The sequence below is a fragment of the Centruroides vittatus genome, unplaced genomic scaffold (genome assembly GCF_030686945.1).
Source record: "Centruroides vittatus isolate TY-2023 unplaced genomic scaffold, ASM3068694v2 scaffold_576, whole genome shotgun sequence".
In the NCBI taxonomy this organism is placed as follows: Eukaryota; Metazoa; Arthropoda; class Arachnida; order Scorpiones; family Buthidae; genus Centruroides; species Centruroides vittatus.
This window is the reverse complement of record NW_027122713.1, coordinates 2,735,973-2,750,713: the sequence shown is the minus strand read 5'-3', so window position 1 is coordinate 2,750,713 and position 14,741 is coordinate 2,735,973. Positions and strand designations below refer to the sequence as shown.

The window sequence follows — 14,741 nt, the reverse complement described above, 5'->3', positions numbered from 1 at the left end:
AGATTGCAGGAAAAGCAAGGGTCACACAACCTTTCACCTAAGGCAGACCCTAATCGAGTGGTGTTGGACAATTCCTATAACTTTACACATTTCTACCACCAAGTGTCACTTCACTCTCTCAAAGGTTGACAGATTACTTCAAAATTCAATTATTTTAATTCAAAATTTTAAAATCAGGTACACACAAATAGTTCTGAAGCAAATATTTTCAAATATAGATTGTGGAACATTAATTGAAACACTGACAAAGCAACCCTATGTCTTCCAAGCTATTTCATGAATTTCAAGTGCTTGGAGACAGATTCTGCCATCAACAGTTTAAGAATTGTTTCTTGAAAATTTTTTTTGCAGCAGCAATTACTGCATTCTCATTACTGGAAGGAGATACCACTTTCAAGAAACAAGCAGCAATTGTGAATGGTATGGAGATAATGCAGAGCTCATGAATACAACAGAATTTGTTATTATTGCATCCATTATGTCAACATGGATTCTGACTGAGTGCACAAGCCAAGATACAAAAACAGTCCTTCAGTCAATTTCTGAGATTCAAGAAAGGGAGAATAACAAGTGTGGTGGCGATGACAAGGTTATGGCTTCACAGTCAAAATGACATCTGTTATAAAGCCACCAATAGAGTCATACAGACAAGCCCTGTACTGCATAAACAAACTGAAGCAGTTTTACACCAATAGAAAAGATGTTGACAGTAGTAAACTAACACAGAGTTATTATGCATAGTGAGATGCAAATTGCTACAGTCAATTGTAAAAAACAAACAAACGTAATTGAAATTTTCCTGGGTATGCAGGAAATCCATTATTTGCAAAAAATAATTCTGATTTTTTAATGATAATTCATTACTTACTGTGATGTGTCTTACTAGTATTTTCTGCATGGTTTGTACGTACATTATCTGTTTGTAAATGAAAATACTGCAGACTTCATTTAAATGATGTTTCGTACTTTCTGGTTAGCAGGACGCCATTGAAATTCCTACTATTTTTTGCAATAATGAACTTTTATTTTGCAATTTTTAAATAAATCTAATTATAAACATAAATTAAATAAATACAAAGAATTTTTTTGAACTTACATTAGAATAACGTAACTTTTCATTTTTTATAACTGTGGCATATCATTTGGGTGGCATTAATTTTGAGATGTCGCATAACATAGCTGTAAAGGCTTCCTGTTTAGAATGTTGTCTTCTTGTCAATTTTGACAATTCTATTCACACTGCCAATCTTTAATTTAGAATGATTTATTAGGGAATGAGCACAAACTTCTTGCATGTAACTGTTCCAGTCCACAGTAGTATTTCAATTTAGACCTAGTTGCATTTGACAAAATTCACAGGATGATAATTCTATTGACCATAAATAGATAAAACACATTTAAAAATGATATGCCTGATCCAGTGGTGTAGCGTGGGTGTCAGCTGCCCGGGGTGGAGGAAAATTTCGCCGCCCCCTTATTTAGGTATTTCTACAAGATATTATTATTTATTGTGAAATTTTGCCGCCCCCTATAAGTGCCACCCGGGGCGGGCTGCCCCTGCCGCCCCCACTACGCTACGCCACTGGTCTGATCCTACAAACCAGTTGTCAGTTCTAATTCTCTTCTTTTCACAACACGTTCTTATATGACATCTCCATTTTGAACTTTCTGATGAACAAAAATACAAAGATATTTGGTGTTTATTCAAGCACAGTCTTTCAGTATGCAATATTCCTTGTTTTTGGAATAAAGTAATTGCATCTGCTTCGTTGTGAGGAATATCCTACAATGTAAATTTCATTTTTAATAATTTTTAAGGAAGCAACTAGAAAAGACACAAACTTGCTCCACAAACAGTACTCACTATGAAATTTGCCTAAATTACTGCACTTCTTGCCAATGTGCAAAACCACTTTGCATAATTGCATGAAATTAATGACATAATATTGATGACATCTCATTGTCAGGTTTGTAAAAAAATTAAAAAAACCCCATAAAATATATTTCAATATCAATATTAATCATGTATTTCATGTTTATAAATATTTACAACTAATGAGGTATAATAAAATGAATTTTCACTCGAAAACCGACATAAGCACGTAAATATGCTAATTGTTTTGTTGAACTTAGTGTAAAGATAGCACGCTTGTTAAATTCACAATAATCTTTCATAAATTTTTAAATCTTATTAACAGAAATAGTAAGTTTGCTTCCTTTTTCAATTAAAACAACTAATCTGTTGTAACTTAGAAAATTTCACATGAATTTGCAATTTTGATTGCATCTATTGACTGGCATCCTGCTAACCAGAAAGTACCAGTAATTTTTACAAAACCTCTCTTGGATGGACATCTTTAGAATGAACAGTGTGTTTTTTTTTGGTTGAGCAAGTGTCCATTACAGAGAGGTTTTACTGTATATAAATATTTAGATATTTAAATATTTATATTTGAATTGTATAAAATAGTTTTTATTTTAATAGCTAATGTAAAAGAAAATTGTGTATAATGGCAAGATACTCAAGTAAGGAGAGATATTCATATTTGCAGCAATTAGTTACTGAATTTCAAGATTCTTCATCACAAGGTAAAACTATTATAATTTTGACTAATTAAAGTTTATTTGCAAACATAGACTGTAGCTCAATATATTCAAATAATTAAACATCTAAACTACTAGATAACAATAACAAAGCTGTTAAAAAGATAATTAAACTATGTAGCTTAGTTTGGCTTAAAGGCAGATAGTTAGTTCAATCTTTTCTATCCAAATATTCTAAATGATTAAATTTAATTCTAAAGTTAATGTGATTACACAGGTCTGCAAGTAAAAAACTGCATAGGATTTTTATACATTTTCTTATAGATTTCAACTTAGTAAAAACAAAAAAAAATACCAAAAAAATTCCGTCTCGTCAATTCTTTTTGTTACACTCAAGTTTTCGTTTGTATTTAGCGTAAAATTCCTAGTTAACTTAAAATTTAGTATTTTTTTTTTTTTATTTAAAAAATGGCATTAAAACAAAGACTTCTCCCATTAATTCTATCAATTATAGCTGAACTTGGCAATAAATAAATAAAAATGTTAATGGTTGAAGAGAGTAGTGGTAGGGGGAGGTGGGTTAAGTAGTTTTAGCATTAGGAGGAAGGTCACATGATCGTGTAGAAACAGGTTAAAAGTTGTTAGTGAGTAATATTACTGGTGAGATTGAGCATGTTTCGACATGTTATCTGGGATACTAGGAATAAATATAAACAACCTGCTGTTGGATTAGATCATGTTTCAACAAGCTAAATAAGTTCAGTATCTCGCTGGCCATCTAATGCCACACTCAGTTTATATCCAGCATTCGAATGCTACTGTGCTTGTATTTTTATTTCTGGAGTATAGCATGCAGAGGTTATGTAATTTCTCCCGATGGCTTCTGTTACGTTTGTAGTGAATACACAGTGAAAAGTCAACAAAGAAACATAAGTGAGTTTGTGAAGAAAGTTTATTTTGCGTATTTCAAATTGAAACTTGGAGATCAAGACAAAGCATGGGCTCTGCATAAGGTGTGCAGAAGATGCAAGGAAGATTTTCATTTGTGGTTTAAGGGTAAGAAAAACTCATTTTGTTTTGGCATTCCTATGATATGGTGTGAACAGAAAAATCACACAACTGACTGCTGCTTCTGTTCGGTTGATGTTAAAAGATTTAATACAAAAAATAAAAAGAAAATATTTTACCGTAATCTTGACTTAGCTATTCGTCCAGTGTCCCATGGTTCTGAAATACCAGTTCCGCAGCCACCTTCTAATTTAGATGACATCCTGAGTCAGTAAAAGGACTCAGACACATTAGCTTCCCAGGACGAATCTAGCTCAGATTTTTCTGTTGACAAAGGATCTCAACTTTTTTCTCAGAGTGAGCTCAATGACCTAGTAAGAGACTTAGGTCTTTCAAAAGATGCAGCCGAATTGCTAGGATCAAGGCTAAAAAACAAAAACCTGCCATCATCTGGGACCTCATTTTCATGGTACAGGCATCGAGAGAGAGAATTTACTCAGTTTTTCTCCAAAGAGGGAAATCTAGTTTATTGTAATGATGTTCATGGGCTCATGAAACAGAATATGATTCATCAGAATGGTGCATATTCATTGATTCATCTAAAACTAGCCTCAAAGCAGTCTTGCTGCATAATGGAAATATATTTGCATCTCTTTCTATGGGACACTCGGGTCATATGGGAGAAAGCTATACTGACTTGGCTACGATTCTTGAGAAAATCAAATATCAAGAGCGTCAATGGATGGTTTGTGGAGATTTCAATATACTGACCATGTTGTTGAGTCAGCAGGGAGTTATACAAAATATCCTAAAAGTGGGGATTGTTTCAGATATCTGTGTTCCAAGTTCCCGAAACTGTCTGAAGCCAAGTTAAAAGAGGGAGTTTTCACTGGTCCCGACATAAGAAAACTTTTATTTGTTCCCCTCTTTTTGGAAACAATGGGAGAAAAGGAAAAAGAAGCATGGGACTCTTTCAAGAATGTAGTGCATAAGTTTTTGGGGAATACCAAGGGCCATGACTACAAAACCATTGTTCAACGCATGCTGGCACCGTATGAAGCTCAAGGATGCAAGATGAGCTTAAAAGTTTATTTCTTACACTCCCATATTGACTATTTTCCTGAAAACTTGGGCGCCTACAGTGAAGAACAGGGTGAAAGATTTCACCAGGATGTCTGTGATATCGAGAGATGTTATCAAGGAAAATGGGATGTCAGTATGTTAGCTGACTACTGTTGGATGCTCAATCAAGAAACCAGAGAAGGAAATCGGAAACGAGTTCAGAGAAGCATCAAAGAGAAGAAGAAAAGGTTTCATAAGAAAAAAGAGTAGACCTAAAATTGTGTATAAATATCAGAAACAATTTTTTGATTAGTTGTAAGGAAATGTAATATATTTAGTTCATTGTAATAAATAAGAGTTTTTATCAAAAATTTGTTTTTATTTTGCGAAAAACCTATATGTGATGGGATGTTACGGAAGTCATTTTTAGAATCTCTGATCTTTAAAACATATAATTCAGCAAAAATATCCCATGCAGCTGAAAAAAATTTTTTTTGCAGACTTGTATTATTAATATTAATACAAGATGATGGCCTAACCATCTACCATTATGCCAAATTTTTAGTTTAATTATCTATGGTATAATGGCATGATGAAGTGACTTTCATTCAACACTTGGCTAGTTTTCCATCTTTTATTCAGTTAGTTATGGTATAATGGCACGATGAAGTGACTTTCATTTAACACTTGGCTAGTTTTTCATCTTTTATTCAGTTACTAACTGAATAAAAGATGGAAAACTAGCCAGTGTTGAATGAAAGTCACTTCATCGTGCCATTATATCATAACACAAATTACAACATGGTTTCAATAGAATCATTTAATTTTCTAGTTAATAGCACTTATACACCATTAGTTTAGCTTTTTGGTTAAAGTTTATATATGTAAGTTATATATAAAGCAATACAAACAGCAAAACTGGAATACTTTGAAATGAATTACATAAGAAACTTTTCTCTTTCCAGAAAAATATGTATAGAGAAACAAATGTTTTGGGTCTGATTAATAGTCTTGCATCACATTCACTTACATTCTTCTAAGTGAACCTGATGTAAGGCATTTTTTTTTTTTTTTTTTTTACTCCTTTTCAGTCCAATTTCTTAAGAAGTTCCTATTTAACATTGCATTCAACATAGTATTTTATAATATTCAAATTCTTTTCATACATTATGGTTTACAGTAGCATTATTTTTGTCTTTTTCTTTATTTTTGCCTTTTTCTTTATTTTCTATTACAGCATTTAAACAAGAGAATTTAAAAAAGGTTACATAAATCTCTATGAAAGAGTACCTCTTATTGAGATTGGCTTTCAAAAAAAAATTACTACTAAAGTTTCATTAAATATACAAGTAAAAGGAAGGGAATGGAAAAAGAAAAAAAATAGTAACAATATTTATAATATGTGTAAATTGTAAATGGCATTTTGATCACTTTAAGTAAAATGATTGAATTGAATTTCATGTACAAATAACAAAATATTGCTTTTGGTTTCATAAGCCAAGATTAGCAAAAATAGTTCAGTAAAACATTAGTTCAAAACAATGTAATCACTAGAGCTAGGACATATAGGTGCAAAGTCATGTAAATAGTTATAAAATCATGTAACTTATATGCGTTATATGAATGATTTTTAGTGTGTAGATCTTCTAGCTGTAGTAATCACTTAAATCAGAAGCGAGTACAATTTGTGAATTAAGGTACCATTTTGAATATAAAAACTAATTATGCTAGTTAGCATATGAGGTGATATTAGATGCTCATGATGCTGATTTTTCTACAGAAGGAATAGCATCTTGAACAGTTTTCATGTACATTTTTAAATGTAATTTATTTTGTTTCATAATTAAATTAAATTTGTAATTATATGTAATTAGGAAATTTATATTCAAAATTAAATATATTTAAATTTTTTCAGATGCAAAGAAGCAGGTTTTAGCTAATCTTGGAAACTTTGCATACGATCCCATAAATTATGATCATTTTAGGAATTTAAATATTATTGCTCTCTTTTTGGGTAAGTTTTAAATTAGAAACTATATTATTTGTGATATTTTAATGCTTTTTTTTAATATATTTTGTTATATTGTATTAATGACTTATCTCTGATTTATTTGTATGTGTATCAATTGATTCAGATGATTAGAAGATATAAAAGGCAAGCATTTTCTCTGAGAAACACTTATTATATTTCTGCACAAATAACAGCTCTGATATGTGAAAATTGTTTGCTTTTGCAGTTTTGAAACATACATCCTGCTTCGATTATAAGAGTATATCTCAAATATAAGAACGTGCTCTTATGTGTTGCAGCTTGTTCTGGCTTATAAGATGCTGCACTGTTTAGTGTGAATTAAACATGGGAAAAGTTGCCACATGTGTTCACTGCCAGAAAAAAAAAATTTGAAAATTCACTTAACATAGATAAAAATTTTCTTTAGATTTTTATTAACAGTATCTTTTACTAATAATATACAAATTACCATTTTGGGCATTTTTTAAAAAATATGACAAGTAAAATGATGTGACACAAACCAAAAAAAAAGAAAAACAAAAAACACTCAAATCACATAGTGAAAAAAATAAAAAAAGCTTAAGCTAAATGTATTTCTAAGGTCTAAATCTAAAACTTAAGATCTATCAGGGCCCAAAGGGTCAGATAGGAGGGTTATTAAAAATGTCAAGAAAATGTAAGATAAATTGAGAAAAGAATGGTTGGCAGCACTTCTACTTACTTTTTTGTTTTCTTTAAGGGTTTCCTTTTTTTAAAAGGGAGTTGTACTCTGAGTTTTTCTTCCTTCCATGCTACACCTTGTCTGCTCATATATGTCCATTGCCTTCTCTGGTGGGTGATCTGAATTGGAAACACAACAGGGAAAAACTTTTTAAGGAAAAACTAAAACTTCCATAAAAAACTTGGGATCTATCAACCTCAGGTAATGCTTTATCAATGAAATTTGGTTAAAGCCATTCTCAATGGAGCTGGATTTTTAGTCCTCTTTCAAAAGTCTTTCCACACACTATCTTATCATGAGCACACCCAATATAATCCCTTCTTCCTCAATACTATCCTGTAACCCTTCTGTTGGAAGTACTGCCTGAGGCCAACTAATACTAGGAAAACTAGATGTATAAAAGACTGGAAGTAGTCCAGTTTGGAATGTGAGAGTCCAGAGAGAGAAAGAAAAATGGCTTGGTCGGGCCACAACAGTTTTAATGACATTCACATCTAGATAGTAAGACTGGATACATTTCAGTATGAATCAGTCTCAGCACAATTGATGCATTGGTAAATGGTTTAATAAGCTTTTACTGGAACATCTTGCAAGCTAACAAGATGGCAGAAGTAAACAGCACAACAGTGGCATTTGCAGACTTATCCTGTTAAAATAACTTTGGGTTAATACAGATGACTAGTAAAAATGGTGCTAATAATATAACTATATTGCTCCATTGGAGATAGCCATATCCATAGCCTGATGAGTGTGATGTGCATCAGTTGCTGCACCGATTAACTCATTGGTGAATATTGAAACACATTCTAGTACACTAGTACACTGCAGTTCATCAATGGACTGTTTGATGCATACAGGAATGTACCCATGGACTGTTTAGCTAGGTTTTTATGGTATCCAAGTATAGAATACACACAGGTATGTTTTCAGTTTTTAACTCTGAAGTGATTAAAGAAGTGAAAGAGAAAGTGAATAGAAAATGTTGTGATGTCAGAGTATGGCATAATGGTAAACACTAGAAACTTATATAGAACTAGTTTAATTTTTTAAAATGGATAGCTTGAGTTTTTGATAATTTGAACTTTTTTGAATTCCTTTTATTGTTTGAATTAAAAATATTTGACAGTATTTGTTTCTATAAAAAAATTTTTTTAAATGGTAAAAGATCTAATATATCGGATGGGTGGAAAGTAACTAGGCATTGAGAAATTACTATAATTTTTTATATTTCTAATTTAATGATGATGAAAATTATTTGCCATGTACTGTACCTTATTAAATGGAAATATGGATGCATACATTAAAATTCAAAGTAGGTGCTGGTGCCATCCACCAATGACAACTTTTCCACAAACGATGAGGATGGACAGTGATTTCTGTGTCCACAACCAAACTTGTCATTAGCTTTAAATGACAATTCCTGATCGTTTCCTGATGGATTATGGCAAGACATCCCTTCACTGTATGGCACCAACCCTTCACAGCAACCACTGATTTCCACACCTCATAGTGTGCAACAACCTTCACTCGCTTTTGGACAGATACGAGGGCTGTTCGGAAAGTTCGCGGCCTTGCCTATATGTAGCGCTGCAATCAATTTAATTTTTGGCGGGAATAATTCAGTCATCTTTGCTAAAGATACAATACGAATTTCCTCTTGATTTGTCATAAAATTTTTTCACAACAGCTTATCAGATAGTCAGTGTGCACATGCTTTGTCAAAAATGGAAAAAATGGAGACTCGTGCAGTCATAAAATACCCGATGAAAAAAAGGTGCTGCTCCTTCATACACCATTGTGGAAAAATGGACAGCCCTTTTTAAATCTGGCAGAGAGAGAGTGGAAGATGACCCTCGCAGCGGCGGCCGTCAACTGCTGTCGCTGAAGAAAGTATCGACAAAGTTCATGATTTTGTGTTAGCAGATCACCGTTTGAAAACGTGTGAGATAGCTGAGACATCTCTGTCAACCGAGTTTACCACATCCTAACTGAAAATTTGGGTATGACAAAGGTCTCAGCAAGGCGGGTGCCATGTCTGCTGACCGCCAAGCAAAAACGTGTTCGCACTTTGATGTCAAAGGAGTGTTTGGTCTTCTATCAGAAAAACCCACAGGATTTCATGCATCGGTTTGTGACTACTAATGAAACGTGGGTCCACTACTACACTCCTGAAACAAAAGAACAGTCGAAGCAATGGAAACATCACAGTTTGCCATCACCAAAGAAGGCAAAGACAGTTCCATCAGCAGGGGAAGTGATGGCCTCAATTTTTTGGGATGCTAAAGGAATCATCATTATTGACTACCTAGAAAGAGGAAAGACCATCAATGCTGTCTATTTCTGTGAACTTTTGGAAAAACTGAAGAAAGAAATCAAAGAAAAGAGGCCACACTTGAAGAAGAAAAAGATTCTGTTCCACCACGATAATGCACCTGTACATTCTGCAGAATCACTGAACAAAAGGTAAACGAACTTCGCTTCCAATTAGTTCCACATCCACCGTACTCACCTAATTTGGCCCCCAGTGACTTCCACCCTTTTCCAAACCTAAAAAAATTCTTGGCTGGAAAGAGATGTCACTCAAATGACAAAGTCATCTCTGAAGTGAACGAGTATTTTGCACACCTTGACAAATCGACCTATTGTGATGGCATAAAAAAGCTAGAACGTCGCTGGAATAAGTGAATTGCTAATAAAGGAGACTACATTGAAAAATAAAAAAGTATTAACATTATTGTTTGTTGTTCTATTTGAGGCCGTGAACTTTCCGAACAGCCCTCGTAAATGATTAGCTATCATTTTTGTCATTGCATGTGCAGTCTCTCTTGATGTCCACATCATCAATGTGGGAATTATAAAATTCCATTGATTGATGTAAATGCATGCACAGATTTTATTATGATTGCATTATTATTACAAAAATTAGCAATTTCTCAATACCTAGTTATTTTCCACCCACTCTGTAGATGATGATAGATTTGTATTATATCTAATGATAGAAACAATATACAGTCAAACCTGTTTTTATGCGGTGGATAGGGACCGCATAAAAAAAAATGCATAAAAAAATTGCTCGAAACTTCACGAATGGCTATAAAAAATAGTTTTCGCAACACAATTAAAAAATATTTTTTTATGCGATCAATAGGGACCGCATAAAAAAAGTTTCACATAGAAAATAACTCAAAACCGTACGAAATAGAATTTATTGACAACAGATGTCAGCACTTGACTGCATCGTCTCGTCTATCGTCTGTTTTACATATTTTCGTCCAGGTGGTGTTTTGTTGACTTAAAAAATAAATTATTTCATTTTTCGCATATTCATGCAATAATATTACTATAATAAGTTCATTTATGCTATAATAAGTTTATTTAGCTATAATAAGTCAACGTGAGACATGACGAATCGCACGAGACTAGTCGCCAACTATACCGCACAAATAAAAAATCGCACAAAAAAACCGCACAAAAAAAGACCGCATAAAAACAGGTTTGACTGTATAGACTTTGTATATAGTCTGTTTGTATTAATGTAAATTTTTTTTATAGATCAGCTTGATGAAGAAGATGAAGAGTTAATAGAATTTGCAATTGGAGGATTGTGTAATTTATGTTTAGGTAAAAATTACAATTGTGTAATTTAATTTTTAATTTGTTAACTGTCTAATGAATATAATTATTGAAAGTAATTATATTCATTAGACATTAATTAATGACTAGTTATATTAAATATTCAATAAATGTTGACCATTTATTGAATAACATAGCATAAAAAACACAATGCATTCTCTTGAAACATTTAGTTTCTTGGTTTGATTTTAATAAACTGACAATCTGAAAAGTCTTGATTAAAATATTGTTTAAATATTTTTAAGGTTAATTATACTAATTTCTCAGTAATTTTATTTAATTGGGTTGCAATCTGAAAAAATTTTGGACCTATAAATTCTCACTGTTGCCCATATGTCTGTTTGTCTGTCTTTTCTTAATCTCAAGAATGATGTTTGATAGATGAAGGTCAAAACCAGATAGGGAAAACTTAGGGGAAGAGGTTTCTATTAACTATATACAAACTTCTGCTTTGGACTGAAAGTCATGTTATTTCAGTTCAAAAATTTTCTCCTGAATAGAGTTAGATACATGATAAGCCCAACTTCATTGTTAACAGGAAAAGTATGATGTACAGGAGCAAGACACTACTAAACTTAAGTGCATTGTGATGAAAAATTGCAGCCTGTCATTGTGATGCTGTCACAATAAATAATTGCTCGTGAATATTGCTTTTATGAATTTAAATTCATTAATTGCATTAGTTTACGTGACATGTTGACTTTAAATCACTTAACTATGGCTAATGAATATTCTCTCTGTCTTTCTTGAATGCTATTTCTCTAGTGGATTTAAAAGAAATTTAATAAAGAAAACATAAAAAATACCATAACTGATAAAAAAAACATTTGCATAAAATAATTAAGATAAAATTAATTTGAATATTTAAAATTAAGAAAAACTCATGTATATTTTTGTTTTATTAAATTTGAATAAGTAAAAACATCTGATGGATTTAACTGCTTATAACATAAAAAACCAATATTGAAATAAAAGAATTCGAATAAATAAATTTATAATTTTTCTACATATTTAATTTTAATTTATTAACATGACAACTCATTTTAATAGGACTATAATCATTTCTTGAAACTATTTAATATATATGCCATATTATTTTAAATCTAAGATGCATTTTTGCTTTAAAAAAAGAATTTTCAACATAAAAGTAGGCTGCTAATTAGAAGTAAATGTAATGTAAAAGAAGTTATTAATGACTAAGAATGTTAATGGTATATTTAAGTTAAAGTATGAAGTAATGTTAAGTAAGTTAAAGTATAAAGTGAATGAAACACTATAAAATTTTCATTATGTATGAACTTTTGAAGGAATGTTGAATTTAGGAAGCACTTCAACCCAATCTTAACTTTGGAAATGTGAAAAAAATGAGTCTTAATTCAAAATATATTTGCATACTGTATAATCATGAATTTAAGGTCACTTTGTTTTCTATAATTTAAGAAATTTTTCTAACAATTTTTGAAGATGAATTCTTATTAGTTTTGCATTAAATTGCATGTTTTTAGTACTAGTCTAAACATAGAAGTTTATTATTTTATTTTTTTTTTTTTGTAAAAATTAATTTAAAATAACTATATTCATTTAAATAATTCATTTAAATATTTTTTTACCAAAGATATTCTTTTAATATTTTGTTAACATTTATATTATTTTATATCTTCTAAATGTATAATTTTACATTTTATTATCTTAGATAAGAAAAACAAAGATTTTATCTTGCAAAATAGTAATGTGAAAAAGATTGTAAATTGTCTCTCTAGTCCAAGAGAAGAAACTGTTCTATCTGCACTTACTACTTTAATCTTTCTTGTAACTCCTGAATCAAAATCAGGTAGGTTTAGACTTTTATGTTGTAAGAATTTAACAAAAGATTTTTCTCATTTAATGTTTTGAATTATTTATTTCACAACAAAATTGCACAATATTATAAAAGAGCTTCTTGTCTCGAAAATTGTTGAAACTAAATCTCAAATACTATAATAGAGAAAACAGATATAAATTGTCTGAATTAATAATTCTTATTTATTTGTGAGATCCGCGGGGGTATGGAAGATACAAAACTATCTTCTATACTGCTTACACAACCCTGTTTGTCATAAACAGTTTCTCTGATTGTCATAAACCCAATTTAGGAGATGGTTCCTTGCGGTTCCGAGTGGTAGGAGGGACTTAAAGATAAAAGATCGGAGATCAATGATTGCAAAATCAACGTTCTCCTTAACGTCAGGAGCCAGACACCAGTTATTCAGTTTTGTTATACGTGGAATAACGCGTAGAAATTTGTCTCGTGAAAATACAAGAGCGTCATGCGAGCGGTAGAATGAGGAGTCATGCATTTAAATAATAAATAAATTTAATATAAATTAAAATAGGAATATACAATAAATGCAAATCACAAACAATATTATATTAATGTGAAATGCAACAAAAGATAATTTGAACTATTAGATCTAAGCCTAACCTCTTAAACTACCTTATATTCTAACTTAATCTATACCTAGTTCGCGTGTGGAGAGAGAGTTTATAGATATCTAACAATCAATACCTCAGCAGCTTCTTATAGCATGTAGTATTCAAAGAACTTGTAACCTTCTCATATTCATATATAACAATATTAATAACGTCTATACATGCGGGAACTACACCCAATAACTATTTCTTGAATGGCTTTCCTCCTTTGGACTGTGCCTTAAAGTTTATGTGGCCGTTTCAGGTTAAATTTACCTCTGATGAACTGCACATTTTGGCGCTAAAACGGTTCCCTTTTATAGGGCCTAGCAGCCTGCAGCCGGCCAAGACTTGTACTATGATTTATCTCAACTCTGTCAATGGAAAGGAAGTCTACTTCCGTTGATTTGATAATACTTTTGATTTTACATTTTATTATTTTAATGATTTTCTAAAATATCTTAATTTGACTTGACATTATTTCTGTTACATAACATTCTATATCGACCATTGAATTATAGTCATATAATTCTTTAAAGCTAACAATAGAGATTTTTATCCAAACAGACGAAATCGAAAGTTCTTGACATATTTGACGTCGTCGACCAGGAAGTTATTTCAATGGAAACTTCTTTTTGAATCATTTTCAAAAATTATAAAATATTATTTTAAAAAATTATTTAATTAATTAGCGCCCTTTTGAACCTGCGATCTCACATATTTATTAAAATTAACAAGGTTTGAAAATTTTATATTATTAAAATTTGGATGATACTCAAATATTTATTAAAGAAATATTTTTAATAAGATAATTTGAAAGGACCATTCCAAGATTCTGCAGTAGTATCAGGCTTAAAGATTCACACACCACAATCAAGGGGTTTATATTATTTTATTTAGCACTTTTCTCAATTATGTTTTTTGGCATATTGTCATCATCAGACTACATATAAACTATTTGCTCTTACTTTTTAAGTGACTGTTAAAAATGTAAGCCAAAGTCATCAGATTACTATGCAGTAAGATGAATCAACATGAGTTCCCACAATTCTTTGAACATGATAGAGGAACCACTACTATTGTGTCAAAGAAGAGGCCTCCAAAGCATAATAAATGGTCAAAAGTACTTGGAAATGTATGAAAATAATTTTAAAAATTCTTTAATGTCTTTTAATTGTAATTCTTGCACAAAAGCATGGAAATTGCCTTTGTGTTTTTCTCAATATGAATGGTTCTGATCCACCATCAGATTTTCAATATTTTCCGTAACAAGAGTAATAAATTCTGCTGTTGACATCAAAGAATTAACATTTT

At 31.3% G+C, this 14,741-nt stretch overlaps 1 protein-coding gene across 2 annotated transcripts in view; it reads left to right on the top strand.

Annotated features, from left to right (window-relative positions):
- The window catches only part of LOC136989488 (armadillo repeat-containing protein 7-like), a 30,169-nt gene that overhangs the window by 5,240 nt on the left and 10,188 nt on the right, over nt 1–14,741 (top strand). For both annotated transcript variants that reach the window (XM_067287661.1, XM_067287660.1), the window contains exons 2-5: nt 2,486–2,589; nt 6,530–6,628; nt 10,899–10,967; nt 12,673–12,810. In XM_067287661.1, coding sequence (XP_067143762.1) covers nt 2,511–2,589; nt 6,530–6,628; nt 10,899–10,967; nt 12,673–12,810 — 385 coding nt within the window. In that variant the 5' untranslated portion in view covers nt 2,486–2,510. The remainder of the gene's footprint in view (nt 1–2,485; nt 2,590–6,529; nt 6,629–10,898; nt 10,968–12,672; nt 12,811–14,741) is intronic.